This window comes from Cucurbita moschata, unplaced genomic scaffold (assembly GCF_002738365.1).
Source record: "Cucurbita moschata cultivar Rifu unplaced genomic scaffold, Cmos_1.0 Cmo_Scf00010, whole genome shotgun sequence".
NCBI classification, from domain to species: domain Eukaryota; kingdom Viridiplantae; phylum Streptophyta; class Magnoliopsida; order Cucurbitales; family Cucurbitaceae; genus Cucurbita; species Cucurbita moschata.
In genome coordinates, this window is record NW_019268526.1 from 2,365,401 (window position 1) to 2,388,767 (window position 23,367).

At 33.4% G+C, this 23,367-nt stretch overlaps 3 protein-coding genes across 4 annotated transcripts; 2 read left to right on the top strand and 1 right to left on the bottom strand.

Moving 5' to 3' along the window:
* The first annotated feature begins 1,573 nt into the window (after positions 1-1,573).
* On the top strand, positions 1,574-3,747 carry LOC111448222 (pentatricopeptide repeat-containing protein At2g03880, mitochondrial). Its single transcript, XM_023087695.1, has one exon. It carries the CDS (start codon positions 1,761-1,763, stop codon positions 3,645-3,647), a length of 1,887 nt encoding a protein of 628 aa, XP_022943463.1. The 5' UTR covers positions 1,574-1,760; the 3' UTR covers positions 3,648-3,747.
* A 9,029-nt stretch (positions 3,748-12,776) lies between these two features.
* On the top strand, positions 12,777-15,106 carry LOC111448960 (3-hydroxy-3-methylglutaryl-coenzyme A reductase 1-like). The gene is made up of 3 exons (XM_023088762.1): positions 12,777-13,974; positions 14,066-14,412; positions 14,497-15,106. The coding sequence occupies exons 1-3, from the start codon at positions 12,777-12,779 to the stop codon at positions 14,740-14,742; spliced, it is 1,791 nt and encodes a 596-aa protein (XP_022944530.1). The 3' UTR covers positions 14,743-15,106.
* Positions 15,107-17,525: 2,419 nt separating this feature from the next.
* LOC111448901 (protein FAR1-RELATED SEQUENCE 9) lies at positions 17,526-20,933 on the bottom strand. Of its 2 annotated transcripts, none has more exons than XM_023088684.1 (3): positions 20,854-20,933; positions 18,993-20,683; positions 17,526-18,132 (listed from the first exon to the last, which is right to left on the bottom strand). In XM_023088684.1, exons 2-3 carry the CDS (start codon positions 20,472-20,474, stop codon positions 17,965-17,967), a joined length of 1,650 nt encoding a protein of 549 aa, XP_022944452.1. In that variant the 5' UTR covers positions 20,475-20,683; positions 20,854-20,933; the 3' UTR covers positions 17,526-17,964. The 2 variants fall into 2 exon arrangements, with proteins under 2 accessions (XP_022944452.1, XP_022944451.1); XM_023088683.1 differs by having other exon boundaries at positions 18,993-20,737.
* Between the last annotated feature and the right edge of the window lie 2,434 nt (positions 20,934-23,367).

The window sequence follows — 23,367 nt, forward strand, 5'->3', positions numbered from 1 at the left end:
GAAAAAAAAAATCTTTAATTTTTTTTAAAAAAATATTTTTGAAACAAAATATTAATCCTTCCATACCATATAAAAAATATAGATAAGTATATTTGAACTTTTTCTTAGGGTTAAAAATGGTATTTTCTATATATATATATATATATATATATATATATATTTTTTTTTTTTTAATGTTTAAGGTATTACTGAAAATTGAAAGTCCATCCTATTTTTTTTTTAGATAAAATGGAGAATTCAAATGTATTTTTACTAATTAATTCATTTATTTAATTAATATTTTTATCGAAAATAGATATTTTAGTCTAGCTTGATGAGCTTAAGTTACCAAGTGAATAGTCGAAATTGGTCGAGTAATTCTTAAATATTGCATATTCATGATGATAGGTCATGTTCACCAAGAAATGACCCGAAATTAGATTTGATGTATTTGAGATGGATCGTTTTAGTCTCGATCAAAAATATTTTCTTGTTTTTTTTTTTCAAATAAATCGAAGAATTTAATGGATCAAACTCATCCTCAGCTGCTATGAAAATATATCGACCTTACATTTGTAGAAGAATAAAGACCGACATAAAGTTCACATTCTAATATGGTTTATTTCGAACAAAAAAAATCAAATATAATTTAATTCATTTTTATAATTTAACGTAAATAAATAAATAAATATGGGGTTTGACATTTTGAGAAATATTTAATTATTTCATCACATTATCTCAAGAAAAAACAACTAATTCATTCCCTATTATATATCTTGACAACAAAATATTCTACTTAGTTGTCCACTCCTTCCATGTGCCATTATACCAACTTTAAAGAAAAAAAAACATATATTTTAAGGACCAAAATAAAATAAAACATAAAAATCTGATATATAAAATAATTTTAAAAAATGGATATTACTTAAACTTATAGAAAATACGAGTTAGAAGATATCTAATAAGATTTTAACTTTTAAATTTTAGGCTAAATTATTAAACGTCGTTGGGCTGGGTTGAATTAGCTTTTCGAGTTGGTTTGGGTTCATTTTTTTGAACCCGAACTAACTCGGTTCGGTTTCGGGTCATGGGACAAAATTCTCGAGTTAGACTTGAGCCAAATAAAAATATATAAAAGTTTATATAAAATATACTCCAATCCAACCCGAAAATAGAGAGTTGGGTTGGATTGGATTACCAATCTAACCAACCAGACATTTTAAGTTGGGTAAAAAAAAATTCTCTCAATTCAACCCAACCATGTACACCTCTATTAGATATTAAGGATATCTACAATGGTATGATATTGTCGTTCTGAGCCTGGCTTTGGTTTGTATGGGTAATAAATAATGGAGATTGTTGAATGATGGAAGTCCCACATCGGCTAATTTAGGGAATGATCATGGGTTTATAAGTGAGGAATACTAACTCCATTGGTACGAGGCCTTTTGGGGAAGCCCAAAGCAAAGCCAGTGTTCGTATAACATGGTATTAGAGCCATGCCGTAATATCATATCATTGTGGAGAGTTGTGTTCAAACAGAGATAATATTTTTAGCTATAATTGGGTTTAAATCTCATCCTCCGAGGGGTCATTATTGAAACGTGCTTATCGTCCGTTAGAAGTATTTACACCGACGGGGACATATTGTAAAAAACTTACGAAGCGCTGGATTTTGATACGGTCTATAATGTATGAAGAAACTTGATTCATGAGCTTGGGATTCCACTTTCATGGATGATTTGAATCTACGCTTTTGTGTTTTTGATCCTTGAAAAGCCATGAGAAGAGCAACTTCAATGTTGAAGCTTGCTCCCCCTTGGCTTGTTCGGTTTTCTTCAGTATCGGCCTCCTCGTTAGTCGACGAGTTCACGAAATTTTGCTATCAGAGGGATCTTCCACGAGCCATGAAAGCGATGGAAGCGATGCAGAGAAACCGCCTCTGTGCTGATGCAATCACTTACTCCGAGCTTATCAAGTGCTGCCTTGTTCGTGGGGGTGTAGAACAAGGTCGGCTTGTTCATGAGCACGTTTTCTCAAATGGGTACGAACCCAAAACATTCTTGATCAATACTCTGCTTAACATGTATGTGAAATTTGGTCTATTGGATGAAGCCCTGAAGCTGTTCGACGAAATGCCTGACAGAAATGTTGTCTCATGGACGACTATGATATCTGCTTACTCCAATTCCAGTCTTAATCATATGGCTTTAGAGTTTCTTATATTGATGCTTAGGGAAGGCGTTCGACCTAATATGTTTACTTATTCTTCTGTTTTGAGAGCTTGCAATGGTTTGTTGAACCTCAGGCAGCTACATGGTAGTCTAATGAAGGTGGGGTTGGAATCTGATGTCTTTGTAAGGAGTGCTCTGATCGACACTTACTCGAAATTGGGTGAACAGCAAGATGCTTTGAATGTCTTTAACGAGATGGTTACAGGGGATTTGGTTGTTTGGAACTCCATTATTGGTGGTTTAGCTCAGAACAGTGATGGGGATGAAGCTTTACATCTTTATAAGAGAATGAAAAGAGCTGGTTTTGCAGCTGATCAATCTACATTAACTAGCGTCTTGCGAGCCTGCACTGGGCTAGCGCTCTTAGAATTGGGCAGACAAGTCCATGTCCATGTATTAAAGTTTGATCAAGATCTAATCCTAAACAACGCACTTCTTGACATGTATTGCAAATGCGGCAGTCTAGAAGATGCAAACCTTGTTTTCACAAGGACAATGGCAGATAAGGATGTCATCTCATGGAGCACCATGATTGCAGGGTTAGCTCAAAATGGCTTCAGTACAGACGCACTCAAATTGTTTGAATCAATGAAACTTAGAGGGCCAAAACCAAATTACATCACTGTTCTTGGGGTTCTTTTTGCTTGTAGTCATGCAGGGCTTGTCAAAGATGGATGGTACTATTTTCAATCTATGAAGGAGCTTTTCGGGATCGATCCTGGAAGAGAGCACTATGGTTGTATAATCGATCTTCTTGGACGAGCTGGGAAGCTTGATGAAGCTGTGAAGTTGATCCATGAAATGAAGCATGAACCAGATGCAGTAACATGGCGAATCTTGCTTGGTGCTTGCAGAGTCCACAAGAATGTGGATTTAGCCATATATGCTGCTAAAGAAATTCTGAAACTCGATCCTACCGACGCGGGGACGTATATATTGTTATCAAATATTTATGCGAATACTCAGAAATGGGAAGATGTTGCTGAAGTTAGGAGGAGCATGAGAGCCAGGGGAGTGAAGAAAGAACCAGGATGCAGCTGGATTGAAGTGAGCAAACAAGTACATGCCTTTATATTGGGGGACAACTCGCATCCAAGAATAGAAGACATAAAGAGGGAGATCAGCCGAGTAATCCAAAGATTAGTGTCAGTGGGCTATGTTCCTGATACAAATTTTGTGCTGCAGGATCTTGAGGGAGAACAGATGGAGGACTCCCTTCAATATCACAGCGAGAAACTGGCAATTGTGTTTGGTTTGATGAGTTTGCCAAAGGAGAAGACCATTCGAATTAGGAAAAACCTTAGAATCTGTGGGGACTGTCATCTCTTTGCAAAGCTTGTCGCGCAGTTGGAGAATCGAGTCATCGTCATTCGAGATCCCATCAGGTACCATCATTTTCAGGAAGGTTTATGCTCTTGTGGTGATTACTGGTGATATATGAAAACACTGAAAATTTAGTTAAAATTCATTATTCTTGATAGACATATGGTCTCATGATCTTAGTGTAGCAACTATTCTGAATATCAAGCTAGTTTGTGCATATGTTTCATTTTGGTTAGTTCTGAGAACCAATTCCTTCAATATGAAGATCATGTTGACCGAGACATTCTCTCTTTCAGCCTTCAAACCAGCCCTATCCAAATCAAATGGTGAAGTTCTAAACGTCTTCACCGTCCCTGTAACATTCCAAATTTACTGCAAGTAGATATTGTTATCTTTGGACATTCCTTTTCGGGCTTCTCCCGAAGATTTTTAAAACGTGTCTGTTAGGAAAAGGTTTTCACACGCTTAGAAAGAATGCTTTGTTCTTCTCCCCAACCAATGTAGGATCTCACAATCTACCCCCTTCGGAGCCCAATGCCCTTGTTGACGCTCGTTCTCTTTTCCAATCGATGTGGGACTCCCAATCTACCACCCTCTTTGAAGCCTGATATCCTTGCTGGCACACCACATCGTGTCCATCCCCTTCGGGACTTAGCTTCCTCACTGGCATATTGTCCGGTGTCTGGCTTTGATATTATTTGTAACCGCCCAAGCCTACTACTAGCCGATATTGTCTTTTTTGGGCTTGGGCTATTACAAATTGCCACCAATTTCTTCATCCGGGGCAAAAGATAGGTAAACAAACCGCGCAGGCTCAAACATAGAGGCCTCCAAACAGCTAATAGCCTCAAACACTGAGACCCTCCGGCATAGTTATTGCCATGGGAATCGACGTGAGCTCCAAGAAGAGGAACTCGGATGAGGAAGAAAAGTCCAAGTCTCCTCTGAAATTCATTAGAGCTAAAAGCCCACTTTCAAAAGTCACCAAAAGTTGGGCCCTTCAGCAATTCTAGTACTTCACACTGCAACAACTAAAGGAAAGGTGTCTTAATCAAACCCAAACCCAAAACCGAACCGAAACATAGTTCGATTCAGTATATGATATAAGTTCCGACTTTTAAAAGTCACCAAGAAAGAACATAGTTTGATGGTTCGAACATGCAACTACTAATAGGTAGGTGTCAACCACATGTCACATATTTTTCCCGATCAAACTACTCTTTGAAAATAATTTTATAATAATATAGTCTCTCAAATGAAACGATCGTACTTTCTTTTTTGCAATAACAAAGAACTTTCCGACTCTTTTATTTTATTTGACTTAGTCCATCTTGTAATTATTTTTTTGTTCGTAGTTGAATGAATAGCGTTGTTTTAGTCCATTTGAATAAGAGTTTTAATAGTCTTATTGGTCAGAATTATTTGACTTTTTAATTTATCTATGAACAAATACTATGACATAGCTTTGAAAGTGGATTATTTATTTCCCTTCATTAAATTTTATTATTATTGTTTCTTTAATTTAACTCCAAAGTCCAATTTAAAAAATAATTTTTATTTACGATCAACGTGTGGCATTTTCACGTGGTCTCAAATATTTTAAAAAATATATATCAACACGGTCTCTCATTCAAAAAAAAAAAATATTTTTTTGGTTTAATTTTCAATAAAATATAAAAACTAAGAAAATGAAAGTTCAATCTATAATTTAAAGATATAATCGACCACATTTAAAATACGTAAATATCTTAATATATTTTTTTATATTTATTTAATTTAGATGTACTAAAAAAACAAAAACAATGAGTGAGGTTTATTTCCAATATTAACATAATATTCAATAAAAACAAACAAATAAATAAATATTTCAAACGAAATTATTTGGACAAATAAAAATTGATAAAATAATTGGAGCAGATCCCGTGCCCGCCGGCGCACCAAAACGCAAGTTTTGACCGGCGATTCAAATTCAACGGTCGTTTTCTTTATTTTAAATTTAATTAAATTAATTAATTTTATAAAAAGAGGTCGTCTGATTTATTTTGTCTATAAAAAATTATTAGTCAATTTAATCGAGTATTTAACGTTACTTAAAATATATTTTGAAGGTTTCAAAATTTTGACTTTTTTTTTTTTAATTTTTATTTTTAAAAATTATTTATCTTTCCTTTCTATTTAAAATTAATGTTTTTATTTTCGCTCTATTGACGGTTTTCATAAATAATATCAATTAATCTATGTCAAAGAAATTAATTGACATTTTACTAACTCGTATTTCATACCCGAGTTATTTTAATAATTTTTAAATAAAAATAAAAATAATTTTTAGTCTATAAACTTTCGATGATAATAAAAATTTGTTATAATTAGGTTGAGAGACTAAATTATTATATAAGTATTTGGATTTTACGCTTCCAATAACGCCCTCTAGCTATAAATTGTCGTTTAAAAAAAAACCTTAATTGTTCAAAGAAAAGTACGTGCACCTAAATATTTTAATATCCGACAGTTATATATTTTCCCTAGTATTTTCCTTTGTAATGGAAGATAAGATTTGAGCAATAAATGCACTATTGACCACTTGGTTAAATTACAATTTTGTCTTTAAACTAAAAAAGAAGCATTTTAATAGGTATTTGAGTATTGGTTGAAATCGGTGAACTATAAGTTTTTGTTTTTGTTTGAGTTAGTTCGAAAAATCCTTTTTTTTTTTCTTATATATTTGAATGTCATTTTTTTTAAATTTAGAGACGTATTAAATAAAATCTTACAAAGTTTAGAATAATTTATTAGTCAAAATTTGTGAACTAAGGTTGAAACTTCTAAATTAATATTTTATAAGTTTCCCGAACATTAAAGATGGAAATGGAAAGTTGATAAAGTAATATATCATTCTTAAAGTTTAAAGATTTATTAGATAAAAATAATAATAAATAAATAAATAAACTTCCATTAATTTTAATTATTTTGTAGCAGGGATGTAAAATTAAAAAAAAATCTTATTATTTAAACTACGAATTTATTTTAGTTAAATTTAGGGAATATTTTTTAATACAATTAATAGGTAGTATATTTATTTTATTTTTATTATTTATTGTTCAACGACCTTTAAAAATAATTTTTAACTATTTAAAATATACTTTTTCTACTTCTTATATTTATCCATTTAATTATTCAAATTCTTTTTTGTTAATTTTAATTTTTGTTCAAACTTCCAAATTGGTATTTTATAAGTTTCCCGAACATAAAAATGGAAAATGGGAAGATAACGTAATATATCATTTTTAAAATTTAAAAATTTATTAGATAAAAAATATATAAAAAAAATAAACTTACATTAATTTTAATTATTTTGTAGTAGGAATGTAAAAAATAAATAATAATTTATTTGAGTTAAATTTAGAGAATACTCCTATGATAGAATTAATATGTATATAATTATTTTATTTTTTTTTATTTATTCTTCAACAACCTTTAAAAATAATTTTTAACTATTTAAAAGTATATATATTGAAACTTAATTAAATATTTAAAAATAAATAAATAAACATTTACAAAATAATAATTCACTTTTATCAAAAATAAAAATTTAAATAAATACAAAAATAACTCAAACAGACCTAAAAATATTATGGACTTAAAAATGTTTCTAACCCAATTCATGAACCTTCCTATTTTTTAGCTGAAACTGTAAGAATAAGTGAACGTGTCAAAACGAACAATATCTGCTCGGGGTGGACTTGAGTTGTTACATTAAACCTTCAATTTTGAATATAAAAATATATGTCAATTTCCGATAAATTATGCTCACTTTCACAAATTCTCTCACTTCATTCTCAAACTATCGTTGAACGAATTTAATTAAAGATTAACAAAATCTCGAAGACACCAAATATAAAAAATTAAATTATATAAAATTAAGAATGGGTTGATTCCTTTGAGAAACATTCATGATTTTTCAAACCCCAAGTTAACAAGAAAATTAGTGGCATTAGTACATGATTTTTAATTTGTAATATTTGATAGTCATGAAGGGCTTTTTCGTAAATTAATAGTAAATTAGGTTGATTAACATAATTAATTATGTAAATTCAAACATCAAAGTTTAATTTAGGTAACAAAATATAAGACTCTTTGACTAATTACAAATTAACAGAATATTTAAACCATGTTTAATTTATTAAGTAATGCATTTGTTGAATTCACTCACTCTTATTATTATAATTTTGATTATAAAATATTAATAAAGAAAATTATGACATTAAATTGACCATTTATTGATATATTATTAAGCTATGATGTAACAAAGTAATGTGTTTGAAATATTATTAGAGGTAAATATAAAATAATATATATAATATTACGTCCCGTGTCCAAGATTTGAACAAGAATTTGGATCACTGATTCGACGGTTAACCATATTACCTACTTAACTTATCCACATAACCCAACACAAATTGGTTAGCATACATTGGTCTGACTCAGCATGTTTTTTCAAAAAATCAATTGTTTCAAGTCAAACACGTTTAACTTTGGAATTCCTATGATTGAGCCTCATAAGAGGATAGTGTATCTTGTTTATCTTCAAGATCACTTTCGTTTAGATGTAGTCATGGTTTATTCATGTACCCTTCTTTTACTTAAGTATCAAAAAACGAACACTAACTTAAATGTCACTCGATTGCAGGTTTGATATTTGAAGATTGTGGGGCGTATCCAAAAAAGAAACTGTACAATACACGAAAATTTTATAAAATGAGCTTCGACTTATTTTGCACGTTCGGTTCAATATTTGATGTGTTTATAAATGATTCTCTAGAATCTAAATACGAATAAATTAATATCGTAAATTGATATGATTTGAATAATATTAGGTTATACACAATATTTTTGGGAAATTAAAATGCCAATTGCATTAATTCTTTATACCAAGTTGTTAATGTTTGAAATTTTAGATTATATATAAACAAATTATTTATTTTACAAGATCTTTGTTAAGCTCCATTGATGGCCGACATGATCCTCCAAATATTGCATACAAAACCGAAAAAGATTACCATTTTTATTTCTTTAAAATTTTAATTTCTCTCTCCTATCCTATTAAATTATAAAATTTTGATTCTTAAAATTTTATTTTTATATCCAATAAAAATTTAAAATTTTATTTTATATTTAATATATTTTTATACTAATAGATATATTTTCAATTAAAAATTTATCATTAGTGGTAGCTAGTCAAATTCTATTTTATTATTTTATTTATGTTTGATCAACGTGTTAATTTTTTAAAAAACGCTTGTGATTAATGATAAATATTATTAATTTATTTTTTTGGGTTATTGACAAATTTCAACAATACAATTACATTTTTGTAAATATTTAAAGTTTTCTTATAAAAAATATAATACGGATATAATATAAATTAGAGGGCACAAGAAATTTTTTTTTGGACTAAACTAAAATTTCGAGTTGATTGGGTCACCCGATCAACTCGTAGAGTTTCCAACTCAACCTAAGTTTCTCTGGATTGGGTTTTTGAGTTGTATTTTTTTTTTTATTTAAAAAAGTCTACTTATCTATTACGTCACTAAATAAGATATCGTAAAGCTCAAATATCAAATATTCACAATTCACAACGAACATCGATTACAAATATAAAATATTTTTAATCTTCATAACAATTTAAAAATTGAAGTAGTATTGAGTTGGGTTGGATCCCTATTTTCAAGTTGGTGGGTTGGATCCCTACATGCAACACGCCCACCAAACAAGTGAGCCATATCGTTAACAATTAAAATAACAAAACGGGATTTACGCAAGATTGAGCTGAAAACTTGAATATATATATATATATATATAATCATAATTTTTTTTTAATAATAGAACTGATTTTAAATGTGATAATTGATTTTAATGCTTTAAAAACCTCAACTAAATGTATTTTTAAATTGATTTCATTTATTATCTTTTTTGTAACTTATAATTTAATTTATTATTCATGAGTCATTGAGTTGTCTAATTGAAATAGATTAGTTTTATTATTTTTATTTATTTATTTTTAATAACGCGTTTTTAGGTTATAATTCGCATGCTGAAAACGAGGCAAATTCCATTTATTATTCATAAAATAAATAATAATAATAATGTTAAAATATCAAATATTTTGAAAATTTAATTCTAATTTCCCACCTTTAATAAATCTTAAATTTAGTTTATTATATTAATTTAATGTTATTTTTTTAAAAAAAATTATTATCCACAAATTTCATTCAGATTTTAAATCTTAATTCCATATTTAATAGTTCAGATGTTATTTATAATGAATAATGACAATAATATTTGATAACTTAAGAGACTAAAATTAATGGAATGTTTAGGTTAAAATATCATCTTCATCATCGTACTGTATTTTTAATTTGTTATATATATATATATATATTTTAATTTTTTTATATTCAAATAAAAAAATAGTTTACGGTTCTTCGTAAATAGGTAAAGAAAAGAGAAAGGAGAGAAAAACAGAGCAATATCAAGAGTTCCGTCAATCCACTCTTAATCGATAGACGAAGCTCTTTCTTTATCATCTCGTGCCAGGTGCAACAAAAGATGAGTCTTATTTCTTTCTTGTGAACAACGGGAGCGTCGAGATCCCATTGGAGAGCTTTCAGACCTTAAAACATCCATTCTCAACGAGTTTCGAAGCGATTCTCATTATTACAGCTACCTTCTTAAGTCGAAAGAAAGCCAAGCAAGAATCTCGATAGTACAAAGGGAAGTAGAATCGTATTCGACAATGGTTCTTCAAATCAATAATAGATTCTCGACCTGGTCGTTTGACTTCCACTACAGTTAACCTCTCTTATTCTCCTCTCCTCTACACAATCAAAGGAAGGACACATGTAATTTCTTCGTGTGACATCGATTTATTTATGTTTCTTTATTTTTCTCCGACATATTTTTTTAATACAAATTAATTTTTTTAAAAAATATTCGTTTTGATTTCTTCCACTTTAAATAAATTATAATATTTCGAGCTTCTACTTAGTAAGAGTTTATAATATTTAATAAAACCTACCAACTTTTTTTTTTTAATTATAAAAAAAATTGAGCACTGTAATATTTAAATTGGACAAAATTGACCCTAATAAAAATTAATAATAAAGGGACCTTCCAACCACTATCCTTTATTGAAAAATAAATTAGCTAAATTGCTTAGTCCTATTTAATTAAAAAAACAATTTTTCATTATACTTTAAAATTTAAGTTTATGACCTTTTAGATTAGGTTAAAAAAAATTCATTTTTTAAAATTATTTTTTAGTTTTGAAAATTTGAAGGGCATTTTTGGAATATTTATGTAAATATGATTATTAGTTAATAAATAATTGGGATATATACATTTTCTTTTTTTTTTCTTTGAGATAACTCTATATACCTAATAAGAATTCTTTCTGTCTATTTTTTTAAAATAAAATAAAAAATAAAAAGTTATATTATATTAAAAAAAATAATTATAGTATAATTTTATTTATAATAAATGACCTTGTATTATGCAAATAAATATATTTTTTTTAAGGGTCCATTAAATATCCTAAATAGATAAGATCAAATTAAATTAAAAATATAACGTCGTGGTTATCATAAAAATTTTAAACGAATTTAGTAAGTTATTAAATTTAATATTCTTTATCTATTTGATTCTTAAACGTTTAAATGTATCTAAACGATCCTTACTTCTAGTCTACTTAGCTAATAGAGTTTTCAATCATAGGGTACATGTTATTATGTCCTCTAAGCCTATCTTAACGACCGTGTTCGCGTGACATAACTCTTCTAAGCTTATCTCAATTATTGGGTTCACGTCATTTGTCTCCTCCGAACACCCTAAATTTTGGTGTCACGCGACCTATCTCCTCTAAACTTATCTCAACGATTGAGTCCACTCGGGATCACAGAATCCAGCTAAGCTATTTACTATTCTCTGCTATAAAATAAATGAGGTTTAACCTTTTGAATAGTCAACTCTAAAACATATCCATACCATATTACACGAGACACTTAACTATGGGAGATTAGTTAACAACTCTCCAATAATCTCGGACTATTTCTTTTATAATTATTTGTTTATTTTTTTATTTTAAATTTCTGAAATATCATTTTTGGAAACAAATCGAGCAGGAAAAATGTTTTTAAATGAGAATTATTGAAATAATTATTTATTTTCTCTAATGAAATTCGATAATTAATGAGTATTTGTTGTTTTCCTCTCCAAATATATCCCTATTTTTTCTTTTATTGTATTTATATCCAAGTACTCAGCCTCACCTACTACCGTATTTATAAAGTTATTAATTTATTATATTATTTAATTACTCAATTTAAAATTTTATTCAGTTATTTATAAGCGAGAAAAATTCAATTTATTTATATTTAAAAATTTGAGCTTACTCGATCAACGTCGGAAATAGTCTAACCACGGCATAACCTACTAGTCAACTATGATTAATTAATTAAAAATAGTTGAGTTTAATTAACATTTAATTTGGTTTAGTGGGCATCCATTTGGAGATTAATTAAAATTTAGTAATTTTTCTGTATCACGGCTAAATTATCACTTTTTACTGTAATAATTGAATCTCGAGTATATAAAAGGTGAGTCGGGGGAGGAGACAGTAACGAAAAATATAATCTCTGTTCTCGACTCATTTAGTTAATGGGGAGGAATCTCTCTGTTCACTTCTTCATTCTTCTGTCAAATGTAGATTTTTCACTTTATTAGGGTTAGGTATCTATCGAATGAACCTATCTAGTTACAACAGATATATATTAATTATTAATTAGAAAATTAGTGCATGTATCTCCTAATTTGGTAAATTATGTTTTCAAATTAAAAATAATAATAAAATACATTTAATCGTGTTATATTAATTAATGAACAGAAATAAAATATTTTATTATTGTTTACTCTTACATAATTGCCCTCAACTTACAACTCACAACCACAGACAAGAATAATGAACCCATTTCCGCTCGGTCCGGTCAGTCTGAGCTGGCAAGGAATGGTGGGCCCCACTACCCCAGGAAAAAAAAAACCCTATAAATATGCCCAAATCCTCGCTCCTCCCTTCAAAATTTTCTAAACCATTTCCCCATTTGGAAGGAAGGAAAAGAATAGAAAAAACTCTCTTCGCCTTCCGATCCGGCGCCGGCGTTTCCATTTTCACTTTTGTCTTGGCCAACGATGGACGTCCGCCGCCGCCGGTCCTCTTCCCTTGTCAAGAAAGTCACCGTCGGTGAGCCTGTGGTGGAATCTATGGAGAAGAATAGTCTCAAGGTTAAGATGGTGGAACAACATCATGATGATGATGCTGTTAAGGCGTGTGATGTTTTGCCTCTTCCAATTTATCTGACCAATGCCGCTTTCTTCACTCTCTTCTTCTCCGTTGTTTACTTTCTTCTGACGCGGTGGCGTGAGAAGATTCGTTCGTCGACTCCTCTCCACGTCGTTACGCTTTCTGAAATGGTCGCCATCTCTGCGTTTATCACCTCCTTTGTTTACCTTCTTGGATTCTTTGGTATCGACTTTGTTCAGTCGATTTTCCGTCCTTCGCATGACGTGTGGACCTCTGAGGATGATGAGGTTGTTATGATTAAGGAGGATACTAGGAAGGTTCCGTGTGGTGCTGGAATTGATTGTTCGATTCCGATTTTGGCACCGCCCTTGCCCTCGGTGCCGAAAGTGGTCGATCTGGTGCCTGTTAGTGTCGATTTGACGGAGGAGGATGAAGAGATTGTTAAATCTGTTGTGGCTGGAACGACGCCGTCGTATTTGCTCGAATCGAAGCTTGGCGATTGTAGACGAGCAGCGGCCATCCGTCACGAGGCCTTGCAGAGAGTGACCGGAAAGTCTCTCTCGGGGCTTCCATTGGAAGGATTCGATTACGCTTCGATATTAGGGCAGTGTTGTGAGATGCCTATTGGATACGTTCAAATTCCGGTCGGAATTGCGGGGCCGCTGTTGTTGGACGGCAAGGAGTATTCTATTCCAATGGCCACCACCGAGGGTTGCTTGGTCGCGAGTACGAATAGAGGTTGTAAAGCGATTATGATGTCCGGTGGGGCTAACAGTGTGTTGTTGAGAGATTCCATGACGAGAGCACCGGTTGTGAGGTTTGCTACGGCGAAAAGAGCAGCGGAGTTGAAGTTCTATGTGGAGGAACCGGCGAATTTCGATACCTTGGGCGCTGTTTTCAACAAGTCTAGTAGATTTGGAAGGCTACAGAGTATCAAATGCGCAATTGCTGGTAAGAATCTCTATATGAGATTCTCTTGCAGTACTGGTGATGCTATGGGGATGAATATGGTATCCAAAGGCGTTCAGAACGTTTTGGATTTTCTCCAGACTGATTTCCCTGATATGGATGTAATTGGCATATCTGGTAAACGAACTAAAATCCTTCTACAACCCCTCCACTTCTCTGATTTTCTTGTTTTGCTAATGGGAAGAATTGTATTCGTTTGTGAAACCAGGAAACTACTGTTCCGACAAGAAGCCTGCTGCTGTGAACTGGATCGAAGGCCGTGGTAAATCGGTGGTTTGTGAGGTTGTAATCAAGGGTGATGTAGTTAAGAAGGTCCTCAAGACCAACGTTCAAGCCTTAGTTGAGCTTAACATGCTCAAGAACCTCACTGGTTCTGCCATGGCTGGAGCTCTTGGGGGCTTCAACGCCCACGCCAGCAACATCGTTTCAGCCATCTTTATCGCAACAGGGCAAGATCCCGCTCAGAACGTGGAGAGTTCTCACTGTATTACCATGATGGAAGCTGTGAATGATGGCCAAGATCTTCACGTCTCTGTTACCATGCCTTCCATCGAGGTCAATTACTTTTCACAAAAGTCTTCTCTAGGACCTCATTGTTGAAAGTTTTCGGTAGTTTCTTAAATTCAATCATAAATGCAGGTAGGTACAGTTGGAGGAGGGACCCAGCTTGCTTCTCAGTCTGCTTGTTTGAACCTTCTTGGGGTTAAAGGCGCCAACAGAGAAGCACCAGGATCTAACGCGAGGCTGCTAGCCACCATAGTAGCTGGCTCTGTTCTAGCAGGAGAGCTATCTCTGATGTCTGCAATTTCAGCAGGACAGCTTGTGAGGAGTCACATGAAGTACAATAGATCCAGTAGAGATGTCACTAGCGTTTCTTCCACCTAACCACAGTCCATCCTCTTCACGGTAATAATCTGTCCTCTCAAGACTGTTGGCGATGAAAATTCCCAGAAACGCAGCAGGCGGCCCACTTTTGAAATCAATGGATGGACATAAACACCTCCCATGTAGCTAGCTAGCTTGGGAATGACCACAAAACACAATCAACCATAGAACAAAAAGGTTCAAACAAACAAACCCTTTATGTACTTTTACTTAATTTTTTTGTTTGTTCGAGTTATATATATATATATATATAGCGTTGTTTCTTGATCTTCTTCTTCTTCTTGAATTCAAAAGCTGAAGCCCCATGTAACTGAAATCATGAGATTGTGTGATGTGATGACGAAGTTGTTTTCTTAGTTCTCTATGTGCCAAGATTTCTGTTGTCCTTTGTGTTGTGTTTCCAATAACTGAATTGAAGTGGGTTTATGCATTAATGGACAAAGTGAATGAATGGAGTTTGGGATTAAAACAAGGAGATGGGACTTGTGATGCCTGTGTCATGGCACAAGGAATCAAAGGGTTGTGGTTATTACAAGGAAAAGTGTCATTGTATACAATGCTATGTGTTGCATCAAGAGATGAAGAAATTAAATATAAAAGAAGAGGATAGTAGTTATGCATTTATTGTCAGATATCAGAGAGATTTGAGTAAACTTTTGTATTTCTATTACCAATTTGTGAAGGGAATCTTTGCCCATATTCCTAAGATTGCTTCTTGGAAATTGGAAATGGTCAAATACAGAGCCTTTAAGCATACAAGTTGGGGTTTTTGTTTTTAATCCTTCCTCCTTCCTCCTCACCTTCCTCACCCCATTACTTAGGTTGCTCAGATTTTCATATTTTAAAATAGAAATCATACCAAATTCAATTTTGGTCACATAGGTTATCACCCAACTAATTGACATTAAATGTTATCGAGTGGGTCGTAGCTCGATGATAGTTTCATCCTTAATGATACTCAATCATTCATTCAGATGGTAACAGTTTAAGTCCACTGCTTTGGCTTGTTACGTCACAGTTTTAAAATGCCTCTTAATAGAGAGAAGATTCACACCCGGATAAGGAATGTTTTGTTCCCCTCTCTAATTAATATGAGATCTTACAATCCACTCCTCCTTGGGTGCTAGCGTCTTTGTTGGCACACTGCTCGGTGCCTGACTCTGATACCATTTGTAAACAGCCTAAGCCCACTGTTAACAAATAGTGTCCTTGCTAGCACATCACTCGGTGCCTGGCTCTGATACCATTTGTAACAGCCCAAGTCCACCGCTAATAGATATTGTCTGCCCTGGCTTGTTACGTAGCCGTCAACCTCATGATTTTAAAACGCGTATGCTAGAGAGAGATTTCCATACATTATAAGAAATGTTTCGTTTCCCTCCCCAGAATCTTACCTAATCAATTTGATCGAAATTTCTATAACAAATCTCAGTAGAGTTGTAATGGTTTCCTTTATTGGTTTCTTTATTGACTTTACTTATTGGCAACTTAGAACTACAGTTGCTTTTTTAGATAAAGAAAGAGAAGGAAATCAAAAAAAAAAAAAAAAAAGCAATAAACGTATGTTTATCTTTTATAATGAAATGTTTTTCAAACTCGAGATATGAATGATTTAGATGTAAGAAAAAAGTGTTCGAAAAACACTTCATGCTCTTCGGACATTCTCTTTGTAACATGTAACAAACCTCCTATCATGCTTTTTGTAGTTATCTCTATTATTGTCACGTCAAATCTAACGGTTGCACATCAGAAATGCATACTTAATTGTTAGACTAAATTACGCAATACTAATCTTTTTAATTCAAAAAAGCATATAATATTTCTAGATTATAAATTATCTATTTCCAAACATTTAAAAATATATATATATAATCTCCAATCATTTTTAGATCTCAAATATACTTTATATGATTAGATGATCAACTTTTAAAGTCAATAATTAATTGACACAAACTTAAGAGTTTAAGAACGTATTGAACACTTTAAATAAATAGACACAAAATCATTTAACCCGTAGGAATACACCTAAAATAGAATAAGAAATCTCGGTTTAAATGGAAAATGAGAAGAGCGAGGACTGATTTTTTCTCATTAGCTAAACTGGGTTAGGGATGGGATCCCATTCTCGTTCTCACTCACTTTTTACCCATAAAAACAAATATATGTTATATATATATATTAAAAATGAAGGAAAAATTTCATGGAGGAAACTTGATCCTTACACATTGTCCCGTGAAAAATCTATTCTCGAATCCTCCACAAAGAACGGAGGCAGGAACGGGAACGAGAAAGGCTTCTCCCTTTCCGCCCCACTCCGTAGACATCTCTAATTAAACTTAAAAATTTTGAGGCAATTTTTTCTCCGTTCAATTGCACATAGAGTGAAAGCCTTTCACTCTATGTGAACTCTTGGTGGATGATGTGCACTTCTAACATCAAAGATTTTGAAGTGATAAGAACATTTTTGTCTCATACAGCCAAAGCCAAAGCAATGGGCAGCGGCACGCCATTGTTGCAAGTGGAATCATCCTTTGACATTAGGTTTTAGTCCTTGGAAGGCATTGTTGGATAGCTATAGTCAATATTGGACTAAAGACAAATTGATTCAGATAACACCAATATAATGTATCTAGAAACGACCCGAACAATCAAGCTACACGTGTGGTAGCAAATTTATGGGGTGCTGTTGACCATTAAAGCTCATAGTTAATATGCTAACTAATCAGTGTCATCTTAGCCGACATGATTGAAAGTGAGTAGCAGTTGAGAACTGAAAACTTGAAGAACGTTTAACAATACACATTCTATTTACTTCACAAGAATCACTCAAACAAGACGAGAGTTGTTCGAGTCATTAGGATATGATAGCATTCATCTTCATAATCCTAGTCGAGATCGATAGCAGCCATTAATGGCAGATGTTCAGGATGGTTCATCCTAGATCCAACTACCTCTTTGTGGCTTACACAGTTGGATGTTTATATAGTAGCATATTTCCATGGAAAAACCAAAGAAACGTTCACAATTTAGAGAACACTTACATGACACACACTAGAATGCTCCTTTCAATACCACAGTTGCTCATTCGTCGATTCCCCATTGTTAGTCATTAGAAGGAAGAACCAGTAAAAAGATGAACGCAATGGACGGATCGTATCGACTCGGGCGGAGGATGGCATCCATAAAGAGAGAAATTGCTTGTTTCTTGTATTTTATGATCATTCATTCTTTCAAACCAAGCCTCGCATTTTGGACCTTTACAGATAACTTCAACTTCTGCTCTTCCATGTCCCTTAGAACAGCTAGGAGATTTGCTCTGTACACTTCACAACGTTGATTTGTTCTTTCCAACTCTGCAGAAAGCTCACGAATTTTCTTCTCCTTCTGTTCCTGGAAAAAGAAGAAACAAATAAGAAAATGCATTATCTAGCTTTGTCCCTTCACTACCTCAGAGAGGAAAGTAGATATGAAAACTACCCAGACAAGAACAACAAGAACACAACCCACATGACTGCTACCAACCTGAAACTAATTAACTGAAAGCTTGAAAAATCTATTGGCTCGCTTCGACATTGAGCAAGAGACGGTAAGAGCATAATCTTCTAGTTAATTCAATTTAAAGAAATGCACAGAGAAACAGCACAACAGATGCATCAAAGAAGAAAAGTCAAGCATATAAATAATTAGGATAAAATTACAAATATGGTGAAAGAAGTGGCAGAGGAAATAATAACGTAGGCAACTAAAATGAGAGGTCAATTGAATTTTTCTTAACGAAAAGTTCGATTTCTCAATAAAAATCAAGTACGCTGGAGGCAATGAAAATTTGATTTTTATTGCAAGAACCAATCTGTACCCATCTGAAGATGTGTCGACAGATACATCAGCTAAAATGGAAAAGGGAATGAATGCAATCCAACCAAAGTACATTATAGGACAAGAATAACTCAGTAATGTCTACGAGACACAAATCTAAGCATTACTATTAGCATTAACTAATGAAGTTTCCAACCCACCAGGTTAACCCGGTTCGAAAGTAAAGCCTGCCAATGAACTCTACAACTTTTTTTTCATCAAGAGCCTCATGAAATATAGTATGTTCCCCAATACTTTAGATGTCACTCAAATACAATGCTCAATTTTTGGGTAAAAATAATCGAAGTCGCTCCACTCAGGAGAAGGGGAGTAGGATCATTGATAAATAATGATAGAATTCAGTGGATTTAAAACTGCAAACTAAAGAGACTAACCACAGATTGATAGGTTGCTGTCTGATCCTCTTCTGTTGCAATCAAAGCCCCAACAACTCCATTGGCCATAATATCACCATTAGTAGCTCCAGGGCCCCGGTTCTTCACAGCTGCAACCTTTCTAGAGGCCTCTTTTAGGGCATCCATAGATGCGTTATAAATATGAATTGACTTTGCTCCTTCCTCAACATACTTGATTGCTTCTTGACGAAGCTTATTGTACCTAACAGTTGAAGAATCTCCAGCTTCATTTGGTAATTCAGAATTATGGACATCTATTGCAGCTCCATTTCTTGCATTTCTGGTCCACCGTTTCAATACGTATTGGGAAGGAAGTGTAAGAACATTTTTTGCCCTAAAAACTGCTAATATATGCCTGCAAATTATTCCCGAGTATTCAAACAGTTGACAGCTGCAATTAGCTTTCATCTCAAATGAATTAAAACTAACAGCATGTGCCTTATGGTCTTCCCCAAATTTTGCTACTCGATAAGTGGCAACGGTTCCTGAGTCGTTAATTTTGGTAGCAGGATTGGCAAGAGTTTCTACCAATTCCTCCTGGAACTTTCTGAATATCCTCCTTGAATATAGATCTGCAGCCTGTTTTTCCATTGGAGATGGTGTTTTCAGAACTGGCATAGAGTTAGTTGTGTCATAATCAGCTTTTAATTCTTTTTCATGCCAGCTTGCCATGGCCTTTTCGTACTGCCTAACCAACATCTGTATCGTGGTGGACGCAGTAACATATCCATCAAAAAACAAATTCAAACTCTTATAGCTCTCATTTATTGACAATTCTCCAAAGAAAGTATCCCTCATGTAAACGGGTACCCACTGTTGTCTAGCACTATACATTAACTGAAGCCAGTCATTATCCATAATGTAATATCTATTCAGAAGGGATTCCCAACAGGACTCAAATTCTTCAATTGTCTCAGCCTCATTAACACATTTTCTAAATTCAGTTTCAAAAGTAGGATGAGATTGACAGAGATGAGACAACTTCTCTAGTGTTTCTCTGAATATAGCCCACTTGCAAAAACGATGTCGGGTACCTGGAAGAACCTGCACAACAGCAACCTGGATAAGCCTCTCTGGGTCAGTTGTAATGGAAATTGGTTGGCGTCCAGACATTGCTTGAAGCCAAGTTTGGAAGAGCCAAATGAATGAAGATTCAGACTCATGAAGAACCAATGCACATCCAAACAACACTGGCTGACCATGATGATTAAACCCTGTAAACGCAGCAAGAGGCACCCTATACTGGTTTTTTCTAAATGTTGTATCCAATACAACGGTGTCACCAAAGTATGAATAATTCATTCTAGACGTTGCATCTGCCCAAAATATATTCCCTCCAGACTGATCACCATCGCCCTGAACTGCATAATAAAAAGCAGGATTCTCAGCCTGCATTCGTTTCAGATGGTCTAAAACATGCTGAACCCCAACTCCGAGGGTCCGCTGCCGGCCACCACTCATTTCTAAAGGACTTTTACAAGAATCGGGAGAATTTTCCTAAAGGACTTCCATCTCCCTCTCTTTCCTTCGAGAGATATAACCGCGGCTTTACAGAAATGGATGATCTTCAATTTTCTCGAATAGACCGAAAACACGAGTTAAGGAAACTCAATCGTTTCATACGAACTGAAGATTTGTACAATCAATTAACAGTCCTAAACTTCTCGTATCTGAAAACAAAGTGAAATTCGCAAAACCAGAAGCTATTGACACCGTGGAAGAAACTGAAACAAATTGGGGAAATGCGAAGAAATAAGAAGAATTCCAATCCTTAATTCGTAAGAATAAAACTAGCTACGTAAATTTCGAACATAAATAGCTAAAACGATCGCTTGATTACCAGTGACAGTGACGGTAGCCTAATCCCTTCGCCGGATCGTTCTAGGGTTCCGATGGCTGCCATTTCCGTTGTTTTTTTTTTTTTTTAATTTTTATTTTCATAGCTGTTTATTTTCGTTTACAAATGGGCCTGAACATACACGTGCCAGGCCCAATTCTACAACCAACGTAGTGTATCCACGCACGTACCGAAACCGAGGGCTCTTTTTAATTTAAATTTAAAGCCTCGTGTCTAGCTAATATCATTTGTAACAGCCAAAACTCATTAGTAGCATATATTATCAAAGCTCTTTAGCCCATTACATGTCGCCGTTAGCCTCACGGTTTTAAAACACGTCTACTAAGGAGCGGTTTCCACATTCTTAAAAGAAATGTTTTGTTTCTCCCTCCAAACTATGTGAGATCTTACAAAGTATGAGTAAGGTTTTTTGCCCATTATGTATAGCCGTTAGTCTCACGGTTTTAAAATACGTCTACTAAGTAGCCGTTTCCACGTTCTTAGAAGAAATGTTTTGTTTCTCTCTCTAAACCACGTGGGATCTTGCAAAGTATGAGTAAGGTTTAACCAATACGAGCATGACTCAACTAGTTCAAATATTATAATTTCAATCAAAACGTCAAGGGATTCAAATCTACTCCTCACGAATCGTTAAACATGAACGAACTTGATATGAACCACGACCAAGGAATTTCCATACCTCAAGATCCAATTACAAGGACGAGAGCCAAGAAGCTACAACAACAAACGTTGTACACTTATATTCAAGCTATGGTGAGCTCATCAAAGGAAATTCTAGAAAAAGTTGGAGACCTCTCTTATATGTTATACAAAGTTGAGCTTCAAGAAAAAGATGCATTAAATTGACTCTCTTATATGTTATACAAAGTTGAGCTTCAAGAAAAAGATGCATTAAATTGACTCAGCTCAGCTAACTTTATAGAACTAGTCCAATGATGACTAACAATCACATTTCATTCCACCATTCATTATAATTTAATTTGGGAGTGATGTGTCACATACGTCAAGGTTGTAAAGGCTATATAAAACCTCCTTTTATTTTATTAGAGACATCACATTTTGATATTAAAAATAACAAAATTTCTATTTTTTCTAGCTTTTTTTGTTGAGAGATAAATTTTCTTTACAAATTAGTGTGTTTAGAACTTGCATGTTAGGGGCATTCAAGTGGTATTGATCACAGCTCTTATTTTACACATTCTTGTGTTTAAAATTTGCATGTTAGAGTCATGCAGGTGGTATTGATTAAACTTCTTGTAGAGTGATTCGAATTACGAATTTTCTTTACTCTTGATTTTGATCATCAAGGTAATCCGTTCCATACTTTCCCTTGAGTTCATATCAGAACTTCGAACTAAAAAACAGAGAAGAAAAGTCGAAAGTTCAATTATTTTGATGGAGAAATGATAAGTTTTGATTACTTAATTTAGTTAAAGGCTATCCAAAGAACATTCTGATTCATTTTGTTTTGTTTACGGAAGGCACCAAGAACCTAACTGATAGATCCACTTGCCCAATTCTCTTCTGCTTTTTCAAGTAATGCCTACAATCAACCAACAACTGGTGATCATACCTCCTTTTCTTTCATTAATATCCAGATTCTGTGGGACACTCCTCCCTTTATTTGCCTTCCATACTAAGGGAAACACCACCAACACTCCCTCGATCCGTTCGAACGACATTCGTCCGGCCACCGATCGATTTCTTTGCTTTTTCTTTTTTGACGTTCCTCACTATCATCCCAAAACTAATTAGTTATAGTAAGAGAAACGTTAGAATCGCACAACAATACACACACTCGATCTAGATGAACGCAAAGAACATGAGAGAGAATGCAAAAAGGAATATTGGCTAAAAGTTTACTTCTAAAAAAAAAAACCCAGAAAGTACATTTTCGAGCTCTCATTCTAACACCTACCCGTGTAGCCCTAATCCAACCAGGACTAGTTTACATGTTTGCCTATTCCTACACTCAATAAAGGTCCATACCTGGAGCTAACTACTCACATAGTCCCTAGTTTTCTCAAGAACTGGTTTAACCATTACAAGAAATAATGGATACGATAGCATACGAAAAACGCTATTATAGACTTTTTGTAACGTTTTTAGTACGTCGTGACTGTTGTAAATTGTTATAAGTCCTATTCTTTAGGACAGATTAGTCCTATCCTTTGGGACTTTAAGTTTCTCTCCGCTGATATTTTTAGGTTAAACCATGATGGTAAATGCTATATAATGTCATGCTTAGAATTGATAAAAAAGAACTTGAGATCAAAAAAAATATCTCGGTGTTTCTCTGTATAATTCCGTTCATTGGTGTTGTGAGTACATTTGTTCCACTTTCTGCGCACAACAGTGACAGCCCATGTTATTAAAAATCTAAGACTTTTTATAGCGTTTTTTTATAGCTATAATATATGTTATAATATAGTATAAAACTATAGCTTATATACATTGTTATAAAAACATTTCGTAGCATTTTATTAAAGTTATAAT